Source organism: Phycodurus eques, chromosome 20 (assembly GCF_024500275.1).
Source record: "Phycodurus eques isolate BA_2022a chromosome 20, UOR_Pequ_1.1, whole genome shotgun sequence".
NCBI lineage: Eukaryota > Metazoa > Chordata > Actinopteri > Syngnathiformes > Syngnathidae > Phycodurus > Phycodurus eques.
The window spans coordinates 7,719,626-7,745,880 of record NC_084544.1 but is presented as its reverse complement, the minus strand read 5'-3'; the positions used below and the strand labels follow the sequence as shown (position 1 = coordinate 7,745,880).

Genomic DNA, 26,255 nt, shown 5'->3' with positions numbered 1-26,255 from the left:
CCAATTTCCCATGGCACATCTACTTATGTCTCATGACACCCTAATGTGCATGCAGTCTTTATGTGGACTCCAGAGTCCAAATGCTAAAACCATGGTAATCGGTGATCTGTTTTCTACTGATAGCGGATCACAACCAAGAGGGGTGTTGTAAAACTGTGAGGAGGGGCACCCAAGGGGGGAGACATGTTGCCATGCCTCTATAGTTGAATACTAAACCAAACATAGGGGGGAGGGGAGACAGAGTAGTTGCCAAAACACCCCCCCACCCCCCAAGCATCCTTCTATCAGCAGTGACACATAATAATGCCTTTTATTTCCTCTTATTTTTAATACATGACATCTCTATCTATACTTGTATGCATACACTGGAATGACTTATTGATTACCAACCTTTGTTACCTACAGGTGGAGCATGGCATCAAAATTTAATGATAATTTTGAGGATTTGCCATGAAAATGGGTGTGCAACTAATATTGTATAACCAACATTTTTTCTGGGGTATAGTCTACCAACAATCCAAAGAGGCAACTTTACTCCTCCTTCAACATAGCCAAATAATCACCACCATCTCTCTCACATTATATAATTTCAGGCACACACCAGGGAACAATATCGAGCCCCATATGTTGTCCCTCATACTTTCAAAGGAAGCTGATTGGGAGACACAGCGGAGGGATGACGAGAGATGAATCCAAATCTAAGATTGTGGGGGGCTCTCGGTGGCTTTGTGTTGCCTAAAGGTCGGAAGAGATTAAAAAGATGTTTCGAAGAGATAAAATGCTGAAGCAAACCTCATTCTTTCCATTCTCAGTGACACATTTAGCAGTCGGCTTAACACGCCTCTCGTCTGCCTTTCACTCCACTCGGGGTACTGTGACTAAACGGATTTGCGTCTCTCTCTTTTCAAAGGGGTGTCATTCTCCCAATCTGCACCACCGTGAGATGTCTATTTCCGTGGTGGGAAGTAACCAAGTAAAAATACTTTGATACTCTACTTGAGTAGGTTTTTTAGGTAGCTCTGCCTAACTTAAGTATATGTTTTTTTGACAACTTTTTATTTTCACAAAGAGACAGTATCTGTACTTTCTACTCCTTATTTTGTCAGAAATACTTTTTAACCTTCACAGATGATAGTGTAAATAGACATAAATAGAGAGGTATAATTTTGATTGATGGGGTGAGATCTTGGGGAATTACAGGGACAACAGGGACCTAGAGGAATGTGAACCAGGGAACATTAACGACGACAGCCACAGATTCAGAGAAGCGTTATAGTCCCCATCCATGGCCTTATTTAGAATAATTATTTGACGTTGTCGCCTCCAAGAATGATTCGTGGCAAATGCCTCGTCTTTTGCAAGCTTAAAACCATGGCGTTCAAAACCCTGACCCATGTTTTTACTAAAATGGATTGGAGAAATTGAAATAAAGCAAGCCAAAATCCAGATGTCAAGGGCAGTGTGAGAAGGAGTTGAATCAGTACTTTTAATTTTACCAGAGTACACAGGTATCTCTGTCTTCTCTAACTTAAGCTAAGACTTCTTAAACTTATAGCGCGTGAGTCCTTTTGGCACATTCGATCTATTTAACTCAAGGTGAAGTAGCTGTGCTCGAAGAGAGGTGTCGCTACAATTTACACACACGCACGCGCGCACACTGAGTAAACACCACACCAGGCTTTCCTCGTGCGCAACCCCGATTTTCATTGGAGTCCAATTAGCACCTGCTCGCTCCTCGCAGGCAGGCCGGCCGGCCAGCCGGGCCTCCTGCTGCACAGGAGGTGCGATGCTGAGAATTGCTGCAGCTGAACTAACACAGTCACCACTCACAAACACACGGAAGCATACGCATACGCACACACACACACACACACACACACACACACACACAAACGCTCAAATTGGGGGCAACTTAGTTTTGTCCCATTTCAAGCTCTGGCGCAGAAAATCAGAATCACAGGCGAGCAGTTGCAAAAATACTTTGCCTGTCGAGACTAAATCCGTGTTGCTCATAAGACATCGGAATGGCAGATTTAAAATGTGCCATGTCAATGGTTTAAAAAAAAAAAAAAGCTTACTATTGGGGGAAAAAAAACATTTAAGAGGGACATGTTATGGAATACGAGAATGTGTGCTGATGTGTGCCTTAAGAGGCGTGGCCTAGTGAGTGACATCATGAGCTGTAGTTATGCGATTAATTCAGTCTTAGCATGTGCCCCATGCTCCTTGCTAGCATTTCAAGATGTTCACTTTCTATTTGTGTGTTTGACTGTTTGCCCCATTCAATAAACTCCTAAAAGTTCATCAGCAACTTTTTTTCCACTTCACTCAAACGCCGGTGTATTTAATTATAGTTAATTAACCAATTAATCTTTTTTAAAATTTAAACGTGTTTAGTTTACATGTATTTTTACTACATTATTTACAATTAATTGATTATTGAATTAGACTAATTAATGGAAAATTATTGAGAAAAACAACAACCAAATTTTGGGAGAAACAACTAATTTAAAGCAGTAAATATTACAGGACTCTTGATAATGTTAATGTCCAATGTTAATTTGTTCCGTGTGCTAGTACACCTCACGAAAAGACAATTCAGTGCACTAGTAGAATGACTGTATCTAACGAGTAACGTTTTCCCCTACTAGTGCCACTTTTTGCTAACTAGTACACAATAAAACCTTACTAGTAAATGACTGTAGTCCTCATGTGTCACCCACTAGATGCCTCCTGTACCCTAGTAGTAGCACCAAAATGCCCTCTAGTATTTTTGTAGTCGTCGTTGTCCTACTAATGTTCAGAAATATCTTACATTAGTGGAAGAAAAACATTATTAGTAAGACACAGTTGTTCTACTACTGCTCTTATTAGTGAGGACAAAGAGCGTACTCGTACATGGATGGACCTTTAAGCTGGATATTAAGAATATCCAATAAATGCTGAAACGGCTCACCCCGCCTCGTCTACCCCAAACGCATCCCTATCAGAGCCGCTGCACCCCCCCTCACCTGCCTACCCACGCTAGTATGCCCTCCCACCCCAACCTAACCACTCTCTCTCTCTTTCTCTCTCTCTCTCTCTCTCTCTCTCTCTCCATCAATGCATTTTGCCCTTATAAGGCGAGAGCCCAGGCAGAGCGTACTAAGTGTGTGAGCTCCGCGGGGGTCCATGGAGACCATGGAGACAGTGACAACCCGGATGGAGAGCTGATGGAAGCGTATAGGGGGACGGGTGGTGGGTGGGGTGCTCAATTCTATCAATGACTCCAAAGAGGAGGACAGAAATAGGTACAAAGTGGAGGAGGAGGTGATGGAGGAAGGACACGAAGAGGGAAGGTGAATGTGAGGCTTTATTTGACAAAGCTGCGTTTACCTTCCGAGTCACCCACTAAAAATAAACAGTTGCTGAGCGGGAATTTTTTTGATGGGGTGTCAGGGTGTCTGCAACTCACCAGTTGCCGGTGAGGGTCGCGCACGTGTGCGTGTGTGTGTGTTGGGGGGTGGGGGTTGGACTTTAGTTGTGACGCGATCAGCCCACCCTTTTGATGTTTTGTCCTTTAAGGACCTTTGACCAGATAAACCTAATCTCATTGCTATCAGAGGTCAAAGGTGGAAAAAAAAATAATAATTAGAAAAATAAACCCTCTGGTGGCATTTAAAAAAATATTGGCCAATCAGAGCTGAAGAAAGTCATTTCTGGAAAATGTACGGCAACAAGAACGGTGAAAAGAGAAAAAGGTTTCCAACATTATTTGGAAATGGATTTGTATTTGTATTTTTGGAGAGAGAAAAAAACCCAATAGAAATTAGTGCAATGAAGGGAGAATTAGTTTTATCGTAGTAGTAGCAGTAATAATAATAATAATAGGCATCTGTGGCTTGTGGGTTGATAAAATTATAGCTCACATTTAGTTCTAATGTAGCTTCGTTTTTTTCCACCAAAAAGTGTAATTTTCTTACCTTTTTTCTTCATTTCATCTTGTATTTACAGAAACCAAACGCGCATGTCACGTAGTCTGTCCACTCATGCAACGTCAAACAGAAAGGGACAATTGACCTAAAAAAGAAACACACACACAGACAGTATGAATAATCCAAGGTGCTCCACCTTGTTCTGTATGGAAATAATATTTCAGTTTAATCTCATGCCAGTGTCTTTGTTTCTAAGGGCATTTCATCATATATGATCAATGGCGCTTTATGCAGAACTGTGTGCAAATAGGGACCTTGAATTAGCAAATTGCGTAATTATGCATGCACTGAGCTGTGACTATATACAGTATCTCTGGAGGCAATCTCTAATCTCATGCAAATGTCACTTCCTTATGAGGTATTCTTGGATGCACACATTTAGTTTGGTCTCCTCTACAATGCAAAACCCCCGCCAAAATAAAATACGTAACATACAAAATACGTTTTTTTTTTTTTCAGGTATCTGTACTTGCATTATCTTGCGCCAGCCTAAAAACCACCAGCTTCTGTCATTCAAAAACTCTCCATCTATCCAAAAAAAAAAAGAGTCAAGTGTACTTTTGTGAGTTGTTATTGTAAATTAATTTTGGATGTCTACTCAGTTCACAACGTTAGCAAAGTTATGGCAACACGTTTTGATAGAAGTTGAGCTACGCTAGCTAGCTCTTCAACAACAACATGTGACATGTAAGGTGATTGATTTTTTTCATCTTCTACGAGCACTATGTAAGGTAATAAAAGAGGGAAACCTTTTTTTCTGTGTAGAGAAAACATACACAGTTTTGTTTCACGATTCGCAGCAGGTCTCAGTACCTATCCCTCACGAATAGCAAACCAATCGAGTAAATTGCCTATGGATGCCACAAGATGTCAGCAAAGTCCTACTTTTGTCTAAATGAAACTCAATAACTCACTTCAACAGAGTTCACTGGCACCAACATGCCACAACGTGGTGGCAAAGCACTACTTTTGTCTAAATTAAACTCCTCAATTCATTTCAACATAGTTTCTTGACACCAATATGCCACAAGATGGTGGCAAAGCACTATTATTGATTAAATAAAGCTTCTCAATTCACTACATCATTCCTTGCCACCAAGATTGCCCGAATACGAAAACAGTGACGAGGCGACTTCGCGAATGCCGAACCGTGAATATGCAGGGTTTCAGTGTATTGCATGTAATTTACAGTAAAAATAAATGTTTACCTTTTACTTTTGTACTGAAGTACATTTCAGTCTGTACTTTTTATATTTATTTAAGTACACGAGTTAATCACTATAGCACTTCTATTTTTAATGATACTTTAGTCTTTCATTACGCACATGTCTGTATTTCTACTGAGAGTTGGAGTATTTTTGCCATCTCAGGAGTCATGTGACCATCATGTGTCCAGATTGGCTTTCACAGCGTGGTGTGACCTGAACGGATGGATTTGTTCTCCACAGTTGGTCAGATCGGTATGGAGTGAGGTTTCAGGTCAGCGTTTTTTCACAGACAACAACAAACAAAAAAAAACCTTTAAACTGACCTCCCCCACCTGTGTGCGTGCCATAAATACGCTTTAAAGACAACATCTGGTCCAGTGTGTATAGTGTCAGGAGTGCATCCAAACACCTCTGGAGTTCCGAGCTTTACAACCAACAACAGTGGGCCAGGGTAATAATGGTAACATATCTGCACAGTCGTTTATGACCATATATGGTAAAGCAGATACAATTTAATATTGTGTTTGTTTGCTTTTTTACCATTTCTTTATACCTGTATGTACAGAATCTGTTATTATATAATACAGTCATTTTGCGTCATATTCTGATTCCCCAAGAAAATGCTATAAATCCATTTAGATTATTCTGGGGAACAATGACCCAATGACACATATTTTACAAACATGAATTTGAGCCTGCTAAAATAATTCATAGCTCAATATGAACTTGCTGAACAAAAGATAATAGTCGGGCATGGTAAGATTGGCTTTTATCTCATTTTGGGCGGGGGAGTTTGTTTCACTGATAATTTGAGTCCTGAACTGAAAATGTTGGGGAAACTGAGCTGAATCATGACATGAATAAAATGACGTATGAAATTGATCACAAATGAAGTAACATTTTAGGATTTAGTTCATGTCGTCATGCACAGATTAATTATGTGAATACTCGTCCTGACTATTATAATGTTGAGGCAACAGCCACGTCTACACCTAAATATTGTTTTTTTCCGGTTATTAGCAGGGACTTTTTTTGCGATGGGAAAGCAGTCGTCAAAAGAGGAAGGTTTACTCTTGCTTTCACTTTTCATTTTAGGTTAACTGTGTGCATTTTATGGGGCCTGGACATGCCTGAAATTGAACAGAAAGTCAGTCATTTTGGTTTGAAGCAGCCGTTTAGGGGAATTCCAGAGCTCGTACTTATACTAGGGAATTCTCCCGAATCTTTTTGAGGAAATAGTGTACTATAGAAATAGTCCTATCTCGAAAAAAATAAATCCTACTATTGCTAGAATAAATGTGTATTTTTTGGCGGGGGGGGGAAGGAACATTTCAACAGTCCCATTTTTTTGGCAAGTGAATGTAATTTCTCAATGGATACGAATAATGTACGAGTTTCACTTTTTGCATTAAACTACTAAAATAAATAAACATTTCTTTCTACCATACTGTATTTATTGAGATGCACATATAGAGTTCACCAAGAGCACCTTTCTATGTGTCCACTTTAGCATACTAACTGTACAGCTGCAAACAGTGAAAGACCTTTTCCTGCAATGCTTCATAAATGTCATTTTTGAGAATTTATAGTTCCCAACAACACAAAACTCGTCAGCATGAGCCCGTTGATGTGACTTTCCCGGGTGATAGCTCGCAGTCACCCACACAGTGTGCAAAAATACATCCCTGAATCATCGTGATTCACTTTCACACAGGAAGTCCGAAACAATGCTATAAAGCAGCAGTTTGCAAACCTTTTGGGTCCAGGGAGAAGTTTTTCCTATAGGACCCCCCTCATAATCCTAACACCAGTTAAATTCCTATTTATTAGGGAGAAAAAGTTGTAATCGTATAAGAATATTATTCTTATTTTCTTTTGAAATTTATGCTTCGATGAAAAGAGAGTTTCAGCACTGCACTATATGCAAATTACCTTTTTTTTTTTTTCTTCTAAAGTCCCATCGGGGTGTCTTGAAGCAATAATTTGCCACCAAGCAGAACAGTCGGAGTCTCCTCAATTATCTGTGCACTGGCATAAGCATTGACCTGATCTGCGCCGCCTTTAAGATATCCATCCGCGGTTAAGGTAAAGGAGGGTGTGTGGTCAAAATAATTTGGGTGATTAATCTGAGTTAATACATGATTAATGCAATATCTTTTGTGATTAATCATGAGTTAACGCTTTAACTTTCACAGGACTAACAAAAATATGACTGTAGATTGAAAAAAATAAGCCTTTTCCTCTGATCTTATTTTTTTTCTTGATTTTCAACCAAAACAAAACTGACACCCCTGGTTTCATGTGTTTGTTTAATTGGCATGCTGGTTCCCATTAGTAGGTCTGCACTTTTTAAAATTCTATAACAGTCATTCTAAAAGTGTGGTGCGCATGCTCAGTATGTGGTATGTGGCGAACTTCTTAGGAATGAACACACGAATCCATCACATCTCAAATACGATATTACAACCTAACACACGGCACTTAAGGACTGAAAACATTCAGTTGTATCTAACTAAAAAGTGCACTTACATTTCCATTTAATCTTGAAGAACAGTTTGTTTTTATGCAGTTACATATGTTTTTGTTCTAACTGATAAGTGCAGTGCATTTGAATTTAATCATTATTGAAGTATGTTTGTGTTTGCTGTGTTCATGTTCAAACTGTGCACAACGTTACAGTGGCTTTTCAATAATATTAAATATACATTTTTTTAGGAACAAAACCTCTGCTTTTTTTTTCACTTAGCCCCCCCCCCCCACTACTGTATTTGAAATTCGTTATAACATAACCCCCCGAAAAAGAATTATGCAAATTGTTTGCGAATCCCAGTTTGAGAACCACTGCTATTAAGAAGTTAAAAAAAAAAGACATCACCACACAAGGTTTGCCAGCAGTGGAGTCAAAAAAGGGGGTAAGTGGGGTGTTGTGAGGATGTGTGTATGGTGAGGGGTCTTTTGTGAGGTGGGAGGAGAAGGGGTGACATGGAGGTGGGGGGGGGGGGGGCATGGCGCTCTATTTCTCCTAGCCCAACAGCTGCTGTCTTTAGTGCAGGGAGGCAGAGGAGGGGAGGGCCGAGTGGCGTGAGGCAGTGCGTGCTCCTCCGCGTTCAATCCACAGCCCCCACAGCCGATCCACAAGGAGAAAGAAGCCTCCTCTGAGCTAGACGCAGGGAAAAAATCCAAAGGGACTTCTTCTTTTCTTCCCCCCATTGCAACTCCTCTCTCTTCCCGTCATCCACCCGCCACTTCATCCTCACGCCGCTTTTTATTTGCCCTTTTGTCCCTCCTCCCTCTTTTGTTCCCTCGCATCCGTATCTCGGTGTCACCTCGAGGGAAAGGAAAAAGGAAGGCGCATCCGTCCTGCACAGCCGGTAAGCCAGCAGAGTATTTTGCTGTGATGTGATGAGGATGTAGGTTATGGTCTACTGACTGATTTGAAGGTGGGAAGGTGCATGTTGGGGTTGAGGAGGAAGCTTGCATGGCCTGACTATGTAAAACCTCTTTGCACTGCGGCGCTCAGGCCAAAAAGTGGCGTGAGGATCGACAGTATTCCTCCTCTGATTAAAATCCATCAGCGAGCACCGGATACTAATGTGCGTTAATGGGTGCATCTTTCCAGTGATGGATGGATCAGCGCACTCGTGGTACATATGTGACCTAGAACCATCACACGCGTCATAAATCACATTAATGGACTGCGCGAGTTTGCACAATGCAAAGCAAAAAAGTGTTGTTGTTTTTTTGTAGGCGTGAGATGCCCCTATGGACAGGATCTTAAAAACAAAAGCATGGCTAATGAGGGGGGCTGCAGGGAAAACAAGGCAGGTACGAGGGAGGAAAATCTGAATGGAGCAGTTGGAGGGATGAATGAGGTCCCCATAAATGTTAAAGGCTGGGTGTGCGACACGAGCGACGAGCGATGCTGGACTGGATTGAAAAAAATAAATAAATACAAGCGCTCAACTCTCACGTTCTGACGTCAACATATGGGAACGCGTCAATACGTACATTCTCAACCATCCATATGAACAAATCCATTACCAGTTCCTGTTACTATGGTTACCATGACAACCAATCCGAGGTGGGTTCCCCCCCCCCACCCCAAGCATTCCATCACTGTCGACATGAAGGATATACATTAAACATTGTTTTAGTAAGCAGCTTCTTCAATCTAAAAAGATATCAATGTTTATGTGTGTATAGTCCCCCCCCCCAAGGTACGGTATTTACTCCGCTGTTGCTAGGACACTCCCTTTGAACGTTGAAACCGAGCCATCCGATTGGCTGGCTGGCGGCGGTGATGCAAGATTCCATCGCCCTCCAAATCTTTTCCAAGCGCCCATAGAAACATCACGCTGCCTCTTTCCTCCATCTCTCTCTTTATATATATGTATATACATGCGCGTATGGAAAGTCGTTTCAGCATTTATTTATTCAGTACCTAAGTTACTAGTATGCTCTTTGTCCTCACTAGTAGAATGACTGTTTGACTAGTAATATCAATAAATGCTTAAATGACTTTCTATAAATCCGTATGAGCATTTATTCAATATTTTATTTATTTTGTAATTTTTACAATTGAGAGTTGATATTATCCTTGATATCAAGCTTAAGGTCCGTGTACTAGTATGCTCTTTGTCCTCAGTAGTAGGACAACTTCGGCATACTAGTAGAGGCAAAACTGTGTACCAGTTGACAATTCTGTATCACTAGCACTATTTGTGACATTGTAAAATTATACTTGATAATATCTTGTGTTTCACTAGTAGTACTAGTAGTGCACAGTTTTGCCTCACTCGTAACATTTAGTTTCCCTACTACTATGCCAAAGTTGTCCTACGAGTTGACAGAAATATCCTATTGAAGTAGAAAGGGGGGGGGGGGACCCATTACTAGTAAGACAGACAATCTACAAGCACACTGACTTGTCTTACTAGTGAGGACAAAGCATACTAGTACACGAACCTTAAGGTGGATAGCAAGGATATCGACGAAAGGCTCAAAAGGCTTTCCATGTTTCTTGTCCATCATACTATAACTTCGGTCCACCCAAGCTGCAATTTTCCACCAAATGTACAGTCACTAAATCAGTGTTGTTGTTTTTTTCCACCCCTTTTGTCTGTACGATGTGTAGTATTGCATTAACGGGGCCACGCATGTGTCAGCTTTATCGGGCTCGACGAGGCGGAAGACACAATTCAGGGGGGCTGGGGGTGCTTTCCCTTCTTGCGGCGTCTATTGCAATGCAGTTTTGATGGGACATTGGTGGCATTGTGGTGATCTCGCAGCATTTAACCTTGATCACACTACAGATGGAGTGCCAGTTACTACATGTCAGGAGGCTGGGAATTATTTATTCGATACTTTGATATCCAGCTTGACTGTCCTCACTAGTAAGACAATTCAGTACACTAGCAGAATGTAATGTTTTTTCCCACTAATGTATGCCATTTTTGCACATGGGGGGGGGTCAATTTTGGCATACTAGTAGGACAACTACATCTTACTAGTGAGGCAAAACTGCTCTACACTACGATACATTGTAAGTTTCCCCATCGTGGGACTAATGAAGGTTATCTTATCTTACATCTACACTCAACTACTATTGAAGTGCTAGATGTTAACTAATAGAATTTTATGTCACTAGCAGTACCAGTAGCACACAGTTGTCAACTAGTCCACAGTTTTGCTAGTAACGTGTAGTTGTCCTGCTTGTATGCCAAAGTTGTCCAACTAGTGAGGAATCCTTGATATTCAACTTAAGGTCCATGTACTAGTACGCTATTTAGTTAGTTTTAGTTTTTTAATATTTAGTAAATCTGTGCAGTAGTAGAACGACTAGGGTGCTCTTACAAGTAAAGATGTGCCTTGCGATTGACTGGCGACCAGTTCAGGTTGTACCCCGCCTCTCGCCCGAAGATAGCTGGGATAGGCTCCAGCACTCCCGCGACCCTAGTTAGGATAAGTGGAGCGGAAGATGAATGAATGTGTGACATTTAGTCAGACAACTTATTTTACGAGTAAGATAGCGGCATGTTCCTATCGGGGGGGAAAAAAATACAATTGGGCATTTTAGTGCTAATAGTAGGGTCCAGGAGGCTAATAATGTGTGACTAATGTCCACTAGTTGGGCCTAGTAGTGTTACTAGTGCAGCACAGAAGTTTACTAGTAAGGTTTCATTGTGTACTAGTAGGCTAAAAGTGGCACTAGTAGTGGAAAAATGTACTGCTAAGACACAGCCATTCTAATACGTGACCTTAAGATGGATATCAAAGATTTCAAATAAATGCTCAAATGGCTTTCCATTGAGGAGGGAGGCAATGTAAAGAAAAGACGTGTGTGGATTTTTGTCTGCTGCAATCTTGAGCACTGCATCGCTTTTGCAGTGGTGGAAAGTAAATAGAGAGAGGTAAAATACACCATGGTTGAAAACTGAATTGTTTGAAATGTTGGGGGAATTTGATGTGTTTGTATCAATGTAGGTGTACTGACATTAACATATGGGGAGACTCTACCAATTACTTTTTTGGACAAAATCTGACTAAATTCTCATGAGAAGTGTTACTGTCAAAACAGTACACGACGAGATGTACAATGCATGTATCATTATTTCCTCCAGCCGTCAGTGAACGCAACAATGCTGAATTTGCAGCCACGAGGCGGAGAAGAAATGTTCGCAGAAAACGGCGGTCTCGCTCACGCCTGAACAGTTCTGCGTCAAAACATTTTGACACCCGAATGGACATTGCGGGGGACTTTTAGCCAGGAGAAACTCAAAGCTGAGTCATTGCTGCCAATGAAGCCACAATTTTACAGTTCTAGTATTGGCACATCTGTGGTAAGAATGTGATTAAAATACAACTCCCATATGTTCGTCTGTGCGGAATTCCTCAAATTCGTTCAATTTGTGTCAGATCTAATCCGTCCTAATCTAGTTGACTGGTCGACCCGTGTATCAAGAACATCTGCCACTCGGGTCGCGCTTATGATGCTCCTTTTGTGCTCCTTGCCGTTCAGGGGCCGGATTACAGGGCTTATTATTGTAGGCCGGGTAGAAATAATATTGGAAATTGACATATGAGCCTTCTTGACTGCCTGATGGTGTAATTTAACCCAGTAGTGTCGGGAATCGGGGATAAATCCCTGAGAGGGAAGATGATCACATTACCGGGACACATGGTGGTCTGACAGAAGATGCAGAGAGGTGGTCGGAATGCACCGACAAAATGGAGGGAGGCTTTAAATACCAGGAGATTATTCATAATGCACAGCTTGGTTCAGAAAGTTGAATATAAAAAGGAGACAAGTTTGCATTACTGTCCTGATCACAGCTGACCAACACATTGTTAGCCTAATAGCATAGTTGCAAGTCATAGAAAGTTTTTGGAAAACAAGAAAAAAGCATTTTTAGCAAGCACATTAGTATTTTTTTATTGATTTGGTAAGAGGAAGTTCAAATGAATTAAGCAATTATGCTACTAGGCTAGCTATATGTCATCTAACTGGTTGTCGCTAACGTAGCAATCTTCATCTGGACTCAAACGCACAACACCAGTCACAGATGAACCGAATCAAAGTCCCTTTGTTCACAAAAAGTTGGTCAATACCGGCTGGGAGTCCTGTGGAATCAAAAGGAATGGGGAAAGACTGAAAGTAGAATCCTACCAAAACATGGTAGTGGCAAGCGTGCATATGCCAGCTAGTGCCAGAAGCTAACATCTACAGTCTACATCTTCACTCAGCATTCCTTGTTGGAGATGGACTCAAATACATTACACCAGTCAGAATAACCAAACCAAAGTCATTTTGTCTGGAAAAAAGTTTGTCAATGTCAGCTCCAGCTAAAACTCCTGCGAAGCTAGCCGAAATGTCAACGACAACAGAAAGTAGAAACCCTCTCAAATTAAAAGCATTAATAGCGCTCAACGCTAATCCTTCGACATTTACCACAATACAAATGACAAGGACAAAATCTGAAACTGCAATGGATCTTCCAGATGAGCTAACAGTTAGCCTAGCTTCTTCTACATACTATTATACTGTACATACAATACTGCAGTCTCCATTTTAGCATATGAAGCCAAGTGTGATCAGATTACCACCTATCCTTCCTTTGAGTACTTCCAACAGTATCGCACTCAGTTTATTTGTCGATGGGATATATTTTCGACCCATCGCCCAAATTTCCATCCTGTGGTCCTGTGCGAGATCAATTACCCCAATATAAAGGCTAGTTAAAGCCAATTGGAAGCAGGCTAATAAGAGCAGAAAGCCAGATCGCTACAAACAGCCACACTGCGATCTTATAATAGCACCAGATCAAGCGTCTAGTTGCCGAAGTTCAAGGTAAAAACATTCCACATGGCAAGAGATCACTTTTACACCCATTTAGACATCATTAGGAGTGTCTTTTTGCACCATCTGCTCTATTCAAGTGATTGTTGTGCGTCGTTGTTGTTTGTGTTTCCCTGAGTGTAGCGTGCCAGATCGACAGGGGTGCGCGTTCAGTGTATTCGCCCCTCCACTTTCTGCGCACATGAACGGACGCGCATCCTGACTAATTAGCCCAGTGTGAGCCAGGGAGGGTTGACTGAGTGGAGCCATTTGGCATCAGACAATGAGGAAGCGACCAAAATAAATAAATAAATAAATAAATAAATCATAAAAATAGCAAGAACATCAACATATCCACCCCCCCACCCCCAAAATCTATTGTCATTCTGTTCCTATGTTTTTGGGTCCAGGAATCAGTACTTCTATTTTGCCAGTCTAGTATCGTACATCGACTTGAGTAGGAATGTGAGTACTTTTGCCACCGGTGCCTATTTACGTTATGTTGCCACTCCCATCGGACTCAAACCTCACTGGGACTCAGCGTGGCCTCCTCCGGGAACACGCAGGCTGATGTATGACTTGGACGCCTCGAGCCGTATATAGATTCTAGGTCAGGCCCCGGTCAGAGGTCCGCCTATTCAGTTGTTCTCTGCGGCGCGACTTTCACGCTACGTTTGTCATTTGTGACGCTCCTTAGGTATTCTGTTTAACCCTACAAAGAACGGCTCCAACTAAGCAGTACACCATAATAATCCATCCATCCATTTTCTATACAGCTTATCCTGTTCAGGGTGGCGGGGAGCTGGAGCCTAGCCGACTTTGTGATGAGTGATGGGCGCACTACACTCTGAACTGGTTGCCAGTTAATCACAGGGACAACCATTCACAATCACATTCACACCGTCATGGAATGGGAACTGAAACGACATTGTCTACAGCAAAGTCAGGTGATCCCTCCATAACGATCTTACAATGGATCGGCCAACACACTTTTAAATGCCAGGTTAACAAAAAGGGCATTTCCACGTAAAAACAAAAATTTGTCTCGCAGCATGACTTATATGCTAAATTTGTCATTTTCGGCTGCCGTGCTCCAGCTAAACAGCACTCCATAACAATACTGATTGGGATATGCAAAATGTCCTGGAAATGCCGGTCTTACAAAATAAGTACTTTCATGGACTGTCCAAACATTTTATTTTTTTATATCTATAGTTTGCGTATTTCTTCACACGAACATACCCCATTGTCCATCCTCAAATCATGTCTCAAAGTCCAAACTGTAGTTATTGCCTTGGAATGCATCCATCCATCAATTCCTTTTCTCTCACACTTGTCCTAGGATGTCTTGGAATTTAATTTAATTTATTAAATGTAGTTCTAACCTGCCATATCAGCCAGTCTAACAAAATGGGTACTTCCATCGACCATGGAAAGATTTTCGTTTTCTTTACATAATCTTGCTAATTAGCAAACCATCTGTCCACCTTCAAATCATGAAAATGATTGCTTTATATGCTCTTGGAATTTAATTTAGTTATAACCTAAAACCAACTTGTCCTGAAACTAAGGCTTCTGTTTTTCTGCTGTTTTTATGGTCGTGTCTCACGACATGACTCATGCTCCATTTTTAACAGTCTTTAGGTAAACTACTCTGTTTGAACTAGAAGTGCTCCACATAATCAGCACTCCACAACAATCCTGACTGGAATGAGCAAAAACACCTGTATATGCCAGTCTAACAAAACGGATACTTACATTGACTGTGTTTCGCGGTCTGACTTCATGTTACGTTTCTCATTTTTGACAGTCTTTAGTATTTTTTTTAAACCTACAAAAATGTGTTCCAGCTAATCACCAATAACAATCTGAATTGGGATCAGTTAATACTCTTGTATACGTAGTCTAGTACCCAGTCTAACAAACTGTGCAAAGATTATTATTATTTTTTTTGTATTCCAGCTTTGGCTTTGAGACAAATCATGCCTATTTGAAACGGACTCTTCTTGTTCTGTGTTCTTACACTGTAGTTATTGTCTCAGAATGGGATCCAAAACAATGGCATTAAAATATTAATACCTGCATGAAATACAAGGTGCAGGGCATTCTAAGTGAATTAGGCTTGCAATAATTCCTCTATAAGACACATTTGCAAGCCAATAAATGAAAGTGTAGCACAGGCATGAATGCATAGAAAGCTTTGAAAGAGAGCACATTTTTTATATGCCAAAGGAGCCTGAATAAAGCCTCAGTTGATCCCCCCATCTTTTTGTGTTCATGTGAAAAATGACGTCTCAGTGAAGCACAATGGAAAATAATCCGTCTTTCCTCTTTTCTTTCACTAACACTCGCTAACCTGCTATTTACACCGACTAGCTTTTTAGTCGACTCAGAACTCCTTCCGGTCTTTTCTCTCACATTGTTGTCCTAATTTCCAAACTGATAAGACAAGCGAACTCCATCGGAGTTAAGAGAAACTTTAATCATAATGCTTGAAGTGCATTAATGAGCACAATTGAAAATAGTAATCCATCAAAATGTGCAGTTGGGCCCTGAAGCGGTTTGAGTCCAATTAGATTAGATGTCTGCTCTCAATTTGACTTGACAGGAGACCATTAATATTTGTGACAACAGCAGCTCTTTTCATTTCATTAGCTGCATTCACGGGTATGCGTTTGTGTGGGCGTTTCACTATTGATGTTTAGTCTTTTGTGCGATAAGTGAAGGCAGAGAGGTCGTGCACTTCACCTTACATTTGCTCAAAAGTACAACGCCCATTCCCCCCCAACGTGTTCATCTCGAGCCACCGCCATTGTCTCCTGTGCAATACTTGACCTTTGGGCTTTTAGCCTTTAGCCGACAGAACAGATCAATACGCATTAGAAGGTTTACTCGAAGGAGATACAGTCAAAACAAATCAGTGAGCATCTAAATCTGCAATACGTTCACTGTTAAAGAGGGCTACACCCGCGAGATTATAGAGAGTAGAATTGTCCAACCACACTCTGCCAATGTTCTTATCACCCACACTGAAAGAAATTCAAATTCTGACCAAGAATATTTGTCTTATTTCTCAACATATGTCTCAAAACCAATCTCGTTACTCTTAAAATAAGATGAATCAACTACAAAAAAATCACTTCTTTGAACCTAATTTTTGAATGCCAGTGACTCCACTTTTTTTCTTATTCCGCTGCCATTTTTTGTCTACTTATTTTAAGTACAAATTGGCTTGAAACAAATGAAAATTGACTAAAAATAAGTTACTTTCAACGTGACGGGTCTTATTTGAATTCGTTTTGACTAGAAATAAGACAAATATTTTTGGTAGATTTTTGCAGTGCATTCACCAATTCATCACTTTTTCATGCTTTATCATTCATCAACCCTGATTTAACCTATCATAATTTACCCACCGTACTTCATCCTTAACTCACTCATCATTCTCAGCACAGCGTACATTATCCTTTATAGTTTACCCATCATCCTTCATCTTTCACCCATCATCTATCTATACCCCTCATTCTTCATTCATAACCAATCATCAAGTCAACTTTGGTTCAATTGTCAAACTCATCCCTTACCATTTTCCATCCACTTGTACCCATCAACCATCACATTGCCTATGATCCGCTATCATAACTGGTCAGTCATGCATCCATCCTCTCTGTCTACCATCATTTGCTCATCATCCATCCATCTGTCTATCCTCTGTCACTTCATATATGGCCCTTTACCTATCATCCATCCACTGTCCACCCATCCATCTATTGTCATTTTGACTACCATATTTGATCAATTATCAATGCAGTTTTCATACACATCTTACACTGGCTGTCCTTAGATTGTGCAGTTGTATCTAATGCAATGTCTAGTAAGAGTAAAATTGTGCACTGCATTCGGAGGATGTACTAATAGCCTGGTAGTAGGTTTGCTAATCATCATCAACATAGGATAGCAATAGACACGGACCCTTTACAATTTAGTTGAAGGTAAATCCTGTTTTCCTGGACCCTCGTGTACCTCCTCCTGCCCTCTAAATGACCGCGTGTATCCCTGACTTCAAACCACCTCCTCAGCCTCACTTCACCTATCCTTCTCCTGTTCGTGTTGTTGTCATCAGGTGCTGGCTGCTGACGTTCGGACCGTCGCGTTGAGCCGACAAGCCCTGGTTGATGCAGTGAAGTGTTCCGCGGGAGTCGACGCAAACGAAAGGTAAAAAGCACACACAAGGGCAGGGAAGTAGTCAAATAAGGAAACAGAACATATGGTGGGGGCAATAAGAATCAATATAATGGATAATTTAGGGAGGATGATTGACATGTATCGAAAAAATGCATATGCAGATTCGGATCCTTTGGAGGTAGCGAGAGACCCATATGGAGATTAGAGGTTCGACTCGGTGGCCATGTTGGCGAGCAGAACTGGTTTGAAATGCAGCCCCCGAGGCAGTGACAGGAGGGATCTTTCAGGGAGAGCTGAAAGGAGGCCGGGAGCGTGGCTTTTGCCGCTTGGCTTCCTGTCTGGGCCCCGGCTTTTTGCTTTTCAGCCGCCATGTGGGAACCCAATTGCTGTCTGAAGGCCTGCTTTCTCTCAGCAGACTGCAGATGAGGGCTGCTGTGGAAGCCAACACGGCCCACAAACACATTTACACACCGCACACCCCATGACCTTTACGTCACACGCATTACGGACGGCGATTTCCATTCTGCCACTCGGATTGCTTTCGCACCTCCGGGCCACCAGTGAGACTAAAAAGCAGCTTGATGGAGATGCGCAGTGACAACACGAGAACATGAGGGAAGTTAAAATAGAGAAGTCGAGCTGAAGGGTATTTATTTATTTTTTTGTCATCAGCTTAAAAAGGAAAGAGAGATGCTTACGTGTTTGCTTCAAAAAAAGAATAGCGGAGGGAAAACAGAAAAAGTAGATATAGTAGTAAATATGCGGTGTTTGCTCGCTTTTTCTTGTTTCATCATTAGCGGCTCACTTACTGTCATGCCCTCACGTGCGGGAAAGGACAGCCACAGTCTTTGATACACTTTTCAGCCATTTATGGAACGCTGGCAGAACAGTGGAACACTAAAACACAATAAGCACACTTGCGCAGGAGCTGCCGTCGGCCACAGCTCACGCTCAGACACTCACACACAGACTCACCGATGCCAACACACAAAAACTATGAAATGTACAGTATTTTATATACATTTTATGCTTGTAGTTTACAATGTGTTTCAAAATTGTATTTTCATAAGTTTATAAGTGTTTAAATTGCGTGGGAGGGGTTATACTATTAAAAAAAAAGTATGTATTTATTTATGTTTTGTTTTTTTTAAATGTGGTCCCGCTATATTGCTGATATTCACCTAATGCGGGTAGGTCTGGAACGTATCCCCTGCGATAAACGGGGGTTCACTGTATTTGGGATCAATGTGTCCCAAGAGCTTCGGTTTTCACAAGCAAACTTGAGAAAAAAAAGAGCACCAGAGAATACCCACGTCTTTAAATAGATGTCTGAAAAGAAGAAGTGTGAAGTGGAAGGAGACACACAGAGACGCAAAGCGAAACAAGGCAGGAGTGGACGTTATTAGTGTTGAGTAATAGAAGAGTGACAAACTAATGCCAGCGAGAGACCACAATTCCGTGGGATAACACACACGGGAGAGACTTAAAAGCTTCCCAGTGAAGAAGAGGTGACATCTTAAAAGGGACAAAAAAACAGGGTAAGTGGCTTTTGCGCTTGTGTTTAGAAGGCAAATATTAAAAATGGCCGTTATCAGATAAGTAAGTGTGTGCAGTGCGTGAGCGTGAACATGCCGGAGACTTTTTTTTCCTCATTACTCCAGCATCCTTCGCTGTGAGGCGAATGGACCATATCACCAGGCCAACAGTTACCTGGCAACCGTAAGCCGAGCGCTGCTCTCAGCCTGGACCGCATACTGCTGCTCTGTCAGTGTGCGTTCACTGGCCACTACATTAGGTATACTTGCATAACAATGTGGCTTTTTAACGCTCAGTTTTGGTTGCTTGTCAGAGAGGTAGTCATTTATTATGTATAATATTGTGTGTGTGGTTTGTAGTGGTGCATTGCATCATACCGAGAGAAGTCTAAAAAATATTCTGACCCTCTCATAAAGCTAAATGAGGTTTGAGTATGATACTACTACCACGGAAATACATATTTTGGTCATCTTTGACCATCATACTTCATCTTTTACCCATTATACTTCATTCTTTACCCATCAGCCATCATCCTTTACCCGTCATACTTCAGTTTACCCTTCATATTATACCCAATCTTACTTCATTTTTCTACCCATTATTCACTGTCTTTTATCATCATACTTTATTATTTACCCTTTTTTTTTACCACAGTACTTCATCCTTCCATCATCAATTAAATTTTACCATCATACTATATTATTTAACAATCATCATCGTCCTTTACCATCATACTTAGGTGACAAAGCGGCATCTTTTACCCATCTTACTCCATCCTTTGTCCATCATTCATTATTGTTTCCCGGTCATATTTCGTTGTTTACCATCACGCTACATCTTTGATCTATATTTTACCCATCAGAGTTCATCCTTTACCCATAATCCATTATCTTTTACCAGTCATACTTCATCCTGTAGCGATTACCCATCACCCTTTCCCCATTGTCTTTTACCCACCATACTTCATCCTTTACCCATCACACTTCATCGTTTACCCATCATCCGTCTTTTTTTACCCATCATTTGTCATTTTTTAGCCATCCTCTATCATCATTTACACATAATCCATCCATCCCTCCATCTATAACCCCTTATCAATCCAATATGAATGCTGTAACCCAAATGTGGCTTCTTAGTTACATTATAATAGGACTTTAATATATACATTAAGCAGGCATTAATACACACATTAGTAACTTAAAACGTTCAATCTGAGTAGTATTATCTCTTTAGACTGTTCAGGTGTACATCACGAACTGACCAGAAATTTATCCTTGCGACAATACAAAAAGAACCTGGTCTATGCCATCATCTCGTGAGGTTGGGTAAAAAAAATAGATTATTCATGTATTCATGAGGTCAAAGTAGGCGGTCAGTCACAAAAAGACCACCACAGTGACTACCTTAGAGTTCATTGAAAGTGAAGCAAGAGTGATTCAGCTCGTACAGCTCAGCTCGTCCCGCTAACACGGTCCAACAGAAGCGGACGCACAACACGCGAGGCAGGCCGGAACTTCAATGTGAAATGATATGAAAGCGCTGCAGTCGGTGTCAGCAACTGACCGTGTAACTCAACTCTTTCCTCTTGCTCGTCTTCATCGTCCACCAAGTGCTGCATTGTAAACTGCCTCTGCCCCTGCTGTGGTGTCTCGTAATCGTTCATACGAGGCTGGATTTTTGTTCTGCCGCATGTTCACGATGCAGGTTACATACAATTGCCAAACCATTAGGTACACCTTCTAGGAATGGGCATAATAATCGAGTCATTACATCAGTGATTCTAAAAGTGTTGAACTGGGCTCCCTCTATTGGTATGCGAAAGAATCACTGAATTAAATCAAACTGTGCATAATGTTACAGTGGCTTAAACTTTATTTTAAGTACAGTAAATTACATTTTAAGTACAATTGAGTTGTCTTTACCTTAAGTACAATACATTTGCACGTATTTATTTATTTTTTCTTTTAGAATTGCTTGTTTTCAAACATTTATTTAGGTACAACTGATTTAACTTTCACTGTATGTGCGTTACGTTTTAATTGAATCATCTTTCAAGTATAGTTTTTTTTCATGACTACATTTAAGTGCAGTGTTAATTTTCAAACATTTGAGAACCACTGCAGATTGTGTGGAATTGATCATATCTACATGCAAGTGAGGTAAAATGGAGGCACTACTGTTGATCCATTCTCAACAAGTTTGCGGTGTAAAGAAGCAAAAACATGACATCAGCTACAAGAAATTGAGCCCCAACCACTATATGGCACAACTGTTGGTATGGAAACAGGAGACCATTAAGAGATACTGTAGGTTCTTCCATCCTATTAGGAATAATATTGAGAAAATGTATTGCTTATTGTTTAGTTTTGTCAATCAAGGAAATGTAGTCTAATGCCCATCCCTTTTCCTGGTGCAATGCAACTCACTAAAAAAACAGTGAATCAACAGTTAGACTTAAATGTCAGTGTCAGAGCAACTTGCATCTCTGGTTCTTTTTTCCTTTTTTCTTTTAACTGAACCAGACGGTTTCATTTCCTCACCGGGTCCATACTACAGTTTGCATCAGAGCGTGATAGCTGATGTGTAATGCTTTATTGTCTCTTCCATGGTACACTGGCACACACAAATATGATATTTAATTCAAGAGCTGCCTTTGCGAAGGTGATAATGCTTAATTTTTGTTAATAGTTGAACAAATATAATGACTTTTGTGGCGTAATAGGACTTCTGGAGACTCAGAGACTCACTCCAAATCCTGACTGCAAATAAATGTCGCCTATGCGAAGCCACCACTAGCTAATTTAACTTTTTTACTCGGATGTTTAATGTCATACTTGACGGGTGGGCAGGGACTCCAATAGACTCAAGTATTTGTATACCATACCAACAAAAAGTAAATTTTCCATAATAGGTCCTTTTTGTTTTTTACTTTATTATATTACATTATTATTTCTGAGTCCCACTCTCCTCCATTGTCTTATGGGGTTCCATAGGGTTCAATTTTAGGGCCCTGTTTTTTTTCTTTGTATTTGCTGCCACTGTTGGACAGTTTTTAAAACTCACCTTGAAACCCATTTTTATTGCTTGACTTTCGGCTCAGCATGAGACTCTGCTCTTGCTTTAGTGTTTTATTTGCTTTTATTGTTTTTGAATTTATTGTTGTTGTTTTTTTTAAAACCTTTATGTTAGATTTTTATTTAGGGTATATAACTTTGTTGACGTTTGTGCTCTAAAATAAAGTTGAGTTACTAAAGTTGAGTTAAGTTAAATACTATCTTTGTAAATGGAGAATTTGTGATATAGGTTTTGTATTGCATCTCATTAGATTTGGAAGAGCTAGGGTGTTGCCACTTCAGCAACTTCTCCAACCTCTTTAGTAAAGAGATGAGCAACATCGTATCTAGTGTTTTCTTGTGGTGTTATCAAAGACTTCTGAAGACTGAGACTGTCCATGTCCAAACTGCAAATGAATGGCGCTCGCTCAAAGCCACCAATGGCTAATTTAACCATATAACCTGAGTATTACTAACTTCATACTGGGAACATTTGTGACACATTTCTTGTATGCGGTCTCATTCCATTGTGCATTTGTACCTAATTTTGTGTCCCAGTCTGCTGGTCCATTACGCCTAACAACGCCTTGATATTATTGGCTTGTTACAAAGCATTAGCACATCACCGCAGGGTATTAAGTGTACAGTGCTTGTTATGAAATATCTATAGACTGATGTACAGTGAGGAGCATTAGAGGGGGAGACAAGAGTGTGCATAGAAGACTGTTATTAGGTTACTATAGTCATGTAAACGGATTAAAAGCTCCCAGCGAGCGAGCTAAATGATTCACTGCTGGATTCAGACCCCCCACCCCCTAATCAAATAGGACTATTAGGCACAAACTCAACATCATTTATGGCCTTTTCCAGAGACAGACGATTGGAAAATAAGAATGTGATTTTTGTATTTTCTAGCGGGTTTTTGCGCATTGTGTGCATTTTTTGTTTTTGTTTGCTGTTTCCTCCCGTCCAGGTCACCAGCCATGGGGAACCTCATTAAGGTCCTTGGCAAGGATTTAGAGAACTGTCCTCATTTTTTCCTGGACTTTGAAAGTAAGTAAGAGGTGTGTGCGCGCATGCTTGGGATGCGAGTGCACGTGGGTGTGTTTAAACTGTATGTGTGTGTGGTGTGTGTGTTTATGTGGAGTAGAGGTGCACTGTGGGAGGCTGCAGGGTGGAGGCACTTTACCGGGTTGCTGATGGTGTGATGGAGTGTCGTTGTGGGTGTTGTTTGTTGTTATAAGACCCTCTCTAGTCCCACTCTCGCAATATTAGGTACACCCGCTCAATCTGATGAGCCCCACAACAAGAACCGTATAACACATTTTGATTTTGACTTTTGACAGTTTTCATTACTCTTACAGTGCGGGTCAAATCAACCCCTTCTGAAGTTTAAAAAAATAAAGGAAAACATATTTCTAAAGTAAAAAAACAAAATAAAACAAAAAATGGGTAAAAAAAATACAAATAATAATCTTTCAATAAATCTGTTTTTTTGACGATATTACAATAATGATGTTTCTCATGGGTAAACATTCAGTGGGTGATTTACCCATTCAACTGTTAAAACATAAAAAAACTTTTATTCTTTTCTTACTTTAATATGTGCTGTTATATATATTGTTTTACATTTTTAAGGCTAAAGAGTTAGACATATTGACCGACCCATGCACAAAGAGACAAACATGACTTTCAAATAAGGCCGTTACTTGGTATCAGTACTCGCCCTTCCCTAATGAGTTAACCAAAATCATTGATGATGCACTTCAAACTACAAGCACATCAATACAACTAATAATTACCTCTAAAATTTTCAATGCAGCTAAAGATGCTAAAGCTGTAATCCCCAAAAATCAAGTGGGTAAATAAATGAATTATGGACCAAAACAAAAACCGAGGCTATCAATTAATACAGTACATAAGTGTGCAAATTTATATACGTTTTTATTACAAACAATTATTTCTACCTTTTACTCTGTATGATAGCAAGCTATAACTCAAATGTGAGTGGGATTAAAGAAGTTCTGTGTCTATGTTGCCATGCGCCCACCATGCCATCCCAACAGCTCACTCATCCCGCTCCCACACACACACACACACATACACGCACGCACACATATATATACAGTATGTACACACACACACACACACACATACACACAAACACACAAGCGCGCACACCACCCCGACACCCATCCCCTCATCACCCACCGATGTCTCCCCTCTTTCTGTTCCAGGGGGCTCATGGGAAACCTCCTGAAAGTGCTGGCTTGCGCCGAACTTGAGCATGGCCCAATAGTTTTCCTTGACTTTGAACGTGAGACCATCCGCTTCTTATGTTTTTTTTTTTTATTTGGATCGCTTTTTACTCTCTGTCGGCTTTTTCTTAATTTTCCCCCACATCATGCATCCAAATGAGCTGACCATCTATGCCTTCAAACCACTTCTTTCTTTCCCACCGAGGATTGGCATTTGCGAATCTTTCAGTATTTGAATTTTTTTCTCGTTCTAAACGTCACAAAAGTTGGCAGATGCACAATAGCGTAATGGCAAGACAACAATGAGGTTACACAAGAGCAGCGAATGCCAGTCCTGTGTGGGTTTGTCTTGCTCAGGGATGCCGTTGGCTTAGCATAAAAGAGTCCGTCAGCATCCTCCCACCTCCTCATCTGTGTGTGTGTGTCTAATCTGTGTATATGTGTTGTGCTAATTAATGTGTGTGAGCGGAATGACAGAAAATAACAAAGATGCGGGCAAATGAAACCACCTCTGTCCTCCCTTTTCCCATTTTTCCTTGATGGGTTGCCTTTTCAACTCTACATCCGCAAAACAATGTCCTTGTTATCAGTCATTTCAAAATGGAGTCAAAATGTTCAATGAGGTTCTGCTAAGTTTTTAAAATGTTTACTTTTTCTCTAAGCTGAATACAGTGGTGCCTTGATTTACGAGTTTAATTCTTTCCATGACCATGCTCGTACCTCTTATTATCTTTCCCTGATGAAATGAATACAAATACCGTTGCAGCCCCCATAAAACACTAACAAGAAAAGTAAGCGCTTTATAAAATTATACGAGAATAACATAATTAAGTATAATGTACAGAAATAAAACATCATGAATTGATGCTTTTAATACCGGTACATTAACTGGCTCTTTCTGGTGTGCACGCCATGGCCACCAGGAGGCAGTGTTTTATATAATCCGTCCATACACAAAGAAGACGGCCACATCAACGCAGTAAGATGCAGTAATATTAGATGTTTTTCACAAAGGATAAAGAATTCGTGCTTCTGAGTATTGTTATATTGTCTGTCTGCATGTGTTGCTGCACTGTTTGTGTTCAAGTATTCATAACTTAAAGGGTTATAACGCCGCAAAATTTATGCAAGTTTTGTTAGCCCATCTATGACGTATTGCATTGTGCGTTAGCATTAAGCTAGCAGACATTAGTAAGCCAGTTATGTGGTTTGTTTAACATACAGTACACAAAGTGTAATGGTCTTTGTTTTATGTTAATGTTAATGCTAATGTTATTAATTTTACAGCTAACTTCAACTGGGAGTGGCAATAAACAATTGACACTTCTTTTTATCATTTTTTCAATATCAGCCAAAGTGCTGCTTATTGGGTAGTTAACTGGCACCATCTAGCGCAATTTTTTATTTTATTTATTTGCTCACAACTCAAAACAAAAATTTGGTTGAACGACGGCTCATATCTTTAAAAACTAAAAAGTCCGGTCACTCGTAAGTCGAGGTACGACTGTATTATTGTACTACTGTATATAATAGAAATAATTTATCAAAATACCCAAAGGATCAAACATTACAGTGAATTTCCAATTATCGCCACAGGTTTCTTTTTTAAAGTCCCAAGAAAGTCACCTTCTTTGCCTTTCGGTGACTCTTCCAGTACCTCTGTATCTCCGTTGTAACGCGAAGCTCAGTGGCCCCTTCCCTCTGAG

At 40.5% G+C, this 26,255-nt stretch overlaps 1 protein-coding gene across 4 annotated transcripts in view; it reads left to right on the top strand.

The window, feature by feature from the left end:
• Positions 1 to 8,252: 8,252 nt before the first annotated feature.
• Positions 8,253 to 26,255, top strand: part of fam49al (family with sequence similarity 49 member A, like) — a 28,442-nt gene continuing 10,439 nt past the window's right edge. Inside the window, exons 1-3 of one of the 4 annotated variants that reach the window (XM_061664298.1) lie at positions 8,253 to 8,553; positions 17,641 to 17,732; positions 23,265 to 23,344. In XM_061664298.1, the coding sequence (XP_061520282.1) occupies positions 23,275 to 23,344 (70 nt within the window). In that variant the 5' untranslated portion in view covers positions 8,253 to 8,553; positions 17,641 to 17,732; positions 23,265 to 23,274. Of the gene's footprint in view, positions 8,554 to 17,640; positions 17,733 to 19,084; positions 19,241 to 23,256; positions 23,345 to 24,528; positions 24,609 to 26,255 lie in introns of those variants that run through there. The other 3 variants (XM_061664297.1, XM_061664299.1, XM_061664296.1) reach the window with 3 other exon arrangements.